Source organism: Morus notabilis, unplaced genomic scaffold (assembly GCF_000414095.1).
Source record: "Morus notabilis unplaced genomic scaffold, ASM41409v2 Scaffold115, whole genome shotgun sequence".
Taxonomy (NCBI): domain Eukaryota; kingdom Viridiplantae; phylum Streptophyta; class Magnoliopsida; order Rosales; family Moraceae; genus Morus; species Morus notabilis.
The window spans coordinates 561,187-567,536 of record NW_010361020.1 but is presented as its reverse complement, the minus strand read 5'-3'; the positions used below and the strand labels follow the sequence as shown (position 1 = coordinate 567,536).

The following is a 6,350-nucleotide window of genomic DNA, read 5'->3' as shown; positions in this document are numbered from 1 at the left end:
GGAAAGAATCATGTACAAAAATACTGGGTGAATGCTACAAGATATCAACTCACCTCAATAATACCTCTTCCAGGACCAGTTGGGAGTACACCGTAAGGAAACAAATAAAGATTAAGTCCAACTGCTTCAAATATGTCTCTAAGAAGCGCAATCACTTGAAGAGCAAGAACATCTTGACGACAATCATCTCCAACCTTTACAGTAAAGAGCTCAGTTAACTCATGTATGAAGAACAACCCCACTTCTAAATCAAGAAGCAATCATGATACCAGAATAGGTATTTTAATTTTAATAAGCTAAAGATAACGTGCATAGCAAAATCATAGGAAAAGTTCAGCCAACTTGAATTAGGTGATCTCAGTTTGCAATATGTGGTAAAAAAAGGAGTATATACTACTCGTACATCTCAAAACCATAATACTGGGATCTGAGACACAGGAAAAATAAAAGACATTCAATATGTATAGGAGTAAGCATACCTTGAAAATGCAAGCTTGTGGTTTTATATCATTATGATCCCCATCCCGATCAACTACATTAAACGTAATCATGATGGGAACTTTGGCTGCTGACTGCAAGGGAATTCCACTATCTACCTGAATGCCCCTAACAAGCTTGTTTGGCGCTGTTGGTAGATAGAGATCTTCTCCTTCCATTTCAATTTTCTCCAACTCTCTGTTAAAGCAAGTTAACAAATAATTTCAATCATACCAGATGAAACTTAATATGCACAAAAAAACCCAAACAATTGCTAAATTGAAGTAAACCTCCGTATGCCAGCTCGTCTTTCATCTTTGGGAAGTGGAAAGAGTACACCAGAAATAGATGTGACCTTGTCGAAAAAATCAAACTCTCTTTTGAACAAGTCAAATGCCTTTGGGGAGAAACCATCAATAATCCGTTCCCTAACGATTGGCAAAAGTGCTTGGAAGGAACTATTCTGAAAAGACTGCAATAGATACAAGTTATAGAGCTTGATCTCAGTTTAGGAAAATAAAATGCAGCAGGAGAAACACAAACCATATTTACTCGCTTCTTATATATATGAATCAAACGTTAGATGATAGGTCTACCAGCTGCTTCATATTTTACGCTCCCTAGAAATGGAGCATCTTGCAAATTATCTTATATAGATAAATATTTACAGCACTATTTAATTTTAAATTACATGGTTCTCACTTATTGTTATGAAATCAAGTTTTCAAGCCATATCTTTAACTAATGTAAATCAGAAGCATGTGTTATGTTGAATAAAAGCAAACAAAGCGTACACGGTTGGCTGCACTTGACATGATCCATAATAGATAGAAATTTACCTTTCCAGATCCAACTTCTTTCCCTGATTCTGGTCCTGATGCCTCACCCTGTCATTCATAAATTTACTCTTGACATATAGAAAGAAAGATAATTGAAATTGAACGCATAACATGTATACAATTGAACAATGATAGGATTCGAGTAATCTACCAAATTTTTGTACTTATTGACGTGGCAAAGTGAATTTTCCAATTGGCGAATCTACTTGTAGAAAGTTGTCTTTTACCAATTGAAAATGAACAGCACATTTGCCACATCATTTGATATAAAAAATGGTAGATCATTTGGATTCCTTGCATTACCCAAACCCATACAGTTGTAATGACATGGCGCGCAGGAAGAAAATAAAAAAGGTAAAGCACGGTCACTTTAGTCGGCTAAGATTATTGAATTAATCCTACCTGTAAATGCCAGATTAAAATATGGGCAAATACATCACTTCTCTGAGCTGCTCTAAGCAAATATCCTTCTACCAACCTCTGGAAAACAATTTAAGCAGAAATCAGATTAACTGCAGACTAGTTAAAATTACTTGCAAACGGTGTACAGTACATGCAATAAATTAAATCAATCTGAACTCAAAAAAGAATGGCCGGTGAGCAATTTGATATGTAATGACCGATGAGCAATTTGATATGTAATACTGTGCTGCTTTATTGTTGTCTTTATGTAAAAAGATCCTTCAGGTCATCGGAATAAAATCTAATCGTACTTGACAATCTTGCTATGGCTTATAGGACAAGAAATATTACTCTGGGATTTAGATTTTCAAGAATCAAGGTTTCTGATTAGAAGTCAGATACTGCTAACCAATATCTTCATAATAGTCAGAATCTTCATAATGACTCACCCCTTCATCATATCGCAAAGCCTGAACTAGCTGTGGCATGAAGAATGTTACTCGTTCTGGAGGATAGGATTCCAAAACTCTAAGAACATATGCCATGACACGTGGATGCCCTTTATATGCAGGGGTCAGGAACTCAAGAGCTTGCGTGATGGAACAAGCTGCCCAGTGTGGCAACTGTTGCAAAAGCACAGAGTTCTCATCTACCGCCTTCGGGGTAACAAAGTATGGCAATGCTTCTGGAATGCAACGGATATCCAATATATGCAACTGCAACAAAAAATACAAGAGGAAGCACAATGCAATGAAATAAAAAATGAATGTGTGAAAGTACTATATGTTTCTTGTGTGACTAATAATCGTACTCCTACATTAGCTTTATATCTTTCTCAGGGAAGTATTATAATCATTCTACATTTAACTTTACTGATAAAATATAAGCAAAGATGCCTTAATCAAGGTGTGCGCCAGAAGCTTCTAGTTACACCAAGATGTCTCTCAATCTCAATTATTTTTTGGAGACTCAACTCTAAAACTCTAAGAACATATGCCATAACACGTGGAAGTCTACCACCAGAGTGTGACCTTCACTCCACATGTACGGCAGAGAAACTTCTTATAAATACACATGACAATAATGCTCAAGTCCAAATTGGATGGAGATCAAACCAGCGATCCATTATAAATGAAGAAAAACCGGTTATTAACATTAACATATTATAAATTTCTAAAAGTTTATACAAATGAACGTTACATAACTTACTCCACCCGTAGAGAAAAATTATCTACTTCTTATTGTAAGTAGTACTTTGCATTTTGATATGCCTATTGTAAGTCATGCAGCTTGAGATCAAAAGTTGGTCTAAAAGTCAGTTTAAAATCTTCGAGTAAAGGAAAGTTAAGGCAAAAAAAAAGGGTCAAAAATGCTGCCCATGTAGATAGTGAATTAGAACTCAAGAAAAAGGAAGTACAGTAGTCTAAAAGACTCAAAACATTCAAGGATTTTAGGTTGTTCTGTCTTCTCTTGTGAATATGACATCCTCCTACTTTATTGCTAACACAACGTATGTAATTGATATATTTCAGCATTTTTCTGTTTCTATCTTCCTACACAGAATTTTATTGTGGAATAGAAGTTACTTGAAGTCAGTTTCAAATAGAAAAAAATAAATAAATAAATAATATCATCCATAAACCATCTTCCAGCTGTTTGCTGCTTAATCAATTATGCATAAATAATCAAGTCACCAATATAAAAATAAATTTCAACACAACATCTATCTTATCTAACCCCACTCTTTATTCCCACAATTATCTTAACTAAAATAATCGTCCTTTATAATAGCCATCTAGCATGAAACAAACCTGAACTACATTTGTTACTTCAGCCTTCAAGGATGTGTTTGTTGAGAACCTTGAGGCCAACGATAAAGCTATACGAGGATCCACAGAGAAGGCAGTCCTAGCATATTCAATCCATTTATCTGAGCTAATTTTAGGCCGAGAAGGAGTGCTGTCCCTGAAAATAAAATCAAAACATGAAAAGCAATCAATTAACATTCATTCGAGAATCCAAGTATTGAAAATGTATCAAGAAAAAAGTCAAATATACAATAGCTTCAGGAGTAGAGGCTACTTTGAATTTGTGGGCTGAGCCCAAACTTCCAGCCTATCAGCCTCATGCTGACATAGCATTAGAAGTAACAACTTCCTCTTTTCTCTTCCGGCGGCATAGTTCTCCATCTGGCCCCAGACAGGGTGATGTTGATCTTTCTGCACATAATAAGCACTTCATTATACGTATTGCGCACAGGTCATGCACAATCCGAATGACAGGAAAACCCAACAAAATGTTATGTATAATTTCTAGGGGTCCAATATTTCAGTGTAAATAGAGTTTAAAACTTTGTGTCGTAATTTTTTTATAAGAAAAACTGTGTAGTAATATACATCTGCAAGTATATCACTGTACCACATCAACGACACTGTTCCCATTTTCACGTCCCCGTCCCTTGGAATCAGATTGGGCTGTATCTACCCGCTCACTGGAAAGGTAGTCCACAAATACAGCGACGGACTGAGCCTCGCTCTGGGCGAAACTCATATTGTTGACATCATACCATTCAGGAGCATGAGCAAACCAACCTAATGAGGCACTGTATTATAACAAAGGAGAACTTTCAGTTTCAAATCGAAGATGATGCACAACAGAAATTCAAATAGACAAACAATACTGAGAAACCTACTTGCCCTAGTGCCAGACTTTATGTTAACATGTATGTCAACAAGGGTCATTAGCATGGTTAGCGTAAATTCAAACAATGCAAGTCCTCAATGTAGAAGTTTGAAAAACCAGACAAAACTCCTAAACTTGCATATTAGTTTAATGTGAAAAGAAGACCTTGTTATCTGAGTTATCTTATTAGTTCTCCTGAATTTTCATGTGGACAAGGATTTCTAGGTATCCTCAGCAAAAGAAATCTATATCCATATATAAACTTACATTGAAACATGCAGTTGAAGTTACACATGACTACACCTAAACTCCTCTCCTCTAAACCAAAGAAGGGAGAGGAGATAGACTATTCAATGTTTTAGTTGCATGAACATGCATCACATTTTAAGCCCAAAAAGTGTCATAGCACACATTCAGTTACACAGGCATCTTGAACAGAGAAAGACCTCAAACCAGTTGGGGAAACAATTTAAAAATGAACTAAGATGTTGTTTCCATGAAAGGAAAAGCACTATTGTCAATACAAGTATCAGATATAGGTCAAGGAACGACGTTGTTACAAGAGAACGTCAATAAGTCCAGTGATAAGTGAGAACTGAGAATGCAAAGCAAATTGAGGGGGAAAAGCAAAGGATCGTAGCTAACCGATAAATCCGGTCTTCCAGCAGCTGCAGCCCTGTTTTGAAATTCAGCAGATTTCCCTGCGACTGGCATGAGCAGAACTTAAGACCGAGAAGCATAATAGTGAAAAAGGTTCCAGTGGCAGCAGGATGCAGTGAAAAATTCCATGGGACCTTAGTTGTCCCTTGTAACATTCGACCAAGAAGCAAGAGTTGCTCAACACTATTATGTCGAACTACCTAAAAACAAACAGACAAATAAAGAATAAAAGTCATCTAAAATATCATAAAAAAGAGCATAACACATACAAACAAAAACACACGATGAACTACATTCATACCAAGATGACGCCGTTAAAAAGTGGATTATATGCGTAACATACAGAGACAACAGACAACTTGCTCAATTAGGCAAACATAAATTTAACATTATACATGTCAGACATGATTACGGTATAGGCTTGAAACAAACACCAATACAAAGGAGGCTTGGGGAGCACATTATTTTCAATAATACACCATGAGAAGGAACATTATATTTATCAGAAGCAACATACAGCAGTATTATTTCCCAAGTAGAAGTCCAACAATTAAGTTATAAAAATAAAAATAAATAAATAATTTATGGAATAACTAATTTGATATCTTTACTAATAAAAATAGTCTCATTATGTAACTGGCGAAAACACTTTCACTAAGCGCTGATAACGTGGCAGAAAAAAAAATGCTATGTGCAACATGATACTCACTTGTTAATAATAGTTATTTTTCCTCCATATGAAATGCTAGTGATATAACTTTATTTTCTCTCTGTTGTTTTCTTTTTTTTTGGTGGGGGGACTCCAAGCCATAGTCCAGAGCAAGAAAGGGAAAATGGTGAAATCTAAATGCTAACCTCAAAGCGGTCTATGAAAAATCCAAGCCATAGCCTATGAGCCATTATTTGTTCAACAGGATCAATTTCAGGTGGCCCCTCTGGCTCTCCAGGCGCAAGGTGAGGCCTTAATTTTGCAGCAGGCCCAGAATACTTAACATCAGATGCAAAGAGACCTCGTTTTGTATCAATCGTCCACAACCATGCATCAACAAGCTCCGCAAGGACAAGAGAACCCAATTCAGGAGCAGCAGAAACTAACCAAGTCCAAATGAAAACACCAGTTTCCATTGCGTCTTGGGTACAAATATAAGCTGGACACCAACAGAGAAGACGGAGAAGTTGTGAAAATCCCTCTACATTTGATTTTGTATCAGATCCCTGAAAAGGATAAATTAAAAATTCAGGTACAAGAAAATACCCGCCAAAAACTAGAAATACATGGATAAGGGTAGG

General features: G+C 36.2%; 1 protein-coding gene across 1 annotated transcript in view; it reads right to left on the bottom strand.

Annotated features, from left to right (window-relative positions):
* The window catches only part of LOC21409567 (phosphatidylinositol 4-kinase alpha 1), a 29,847-nt gene that overhangs the window by 1,401 nt on the left and 22,096 nt on the right, over nucleotides 1-6,350 (bottom strand). The window contains exons 13-23 of the mRNA XM_024165539.1: nucleotides 5,916-6,275; nucleotides 5,046-5,260; nucleotides 4,137-4,320; nucleotides 3,801-3,937; nucleotides 3,530-3,683; nucleotides 2,168-2,434; nucleotides 1,719-1,796; nucleotides 1,317-1,364; nucleotides 768-949; nucleotides 480-675; nucleotides 54-194 (exon numbers count right to left, since the gene is read on the bottom strand). Coding sequence (XP_024021307.1) covers nucleotides 54-194; nucleotides 480-675; nucleotides 768-949; nucleotides 1,317-1,364; nucleotides 1,719-1,796; nucleotides 2,168-2,434; nucleotides 3,530-3,683; nucleotides 3,801-3,937; nucleotides 4,137-4,320; nucleotides 5,046-5,260; nucleotides 5,916-6,275 — 1,962 coding nt within the window. The remainder of the gene's footprint in view (nucleotides 1-53; nucleotides 195-479; nucleotides 676-767; nucleotides 950-1,316; nucleotides 1,365-1,718; nucleotides 1,797-2,167; nucleotides 2,435-3,529; nucleotides 3,684-3,800; nucleotides 3,938-4,136; nucleotides 4,321-5,045; nucleotides 5,261-5,915; nucleotides 6,276-6,350) is intronic.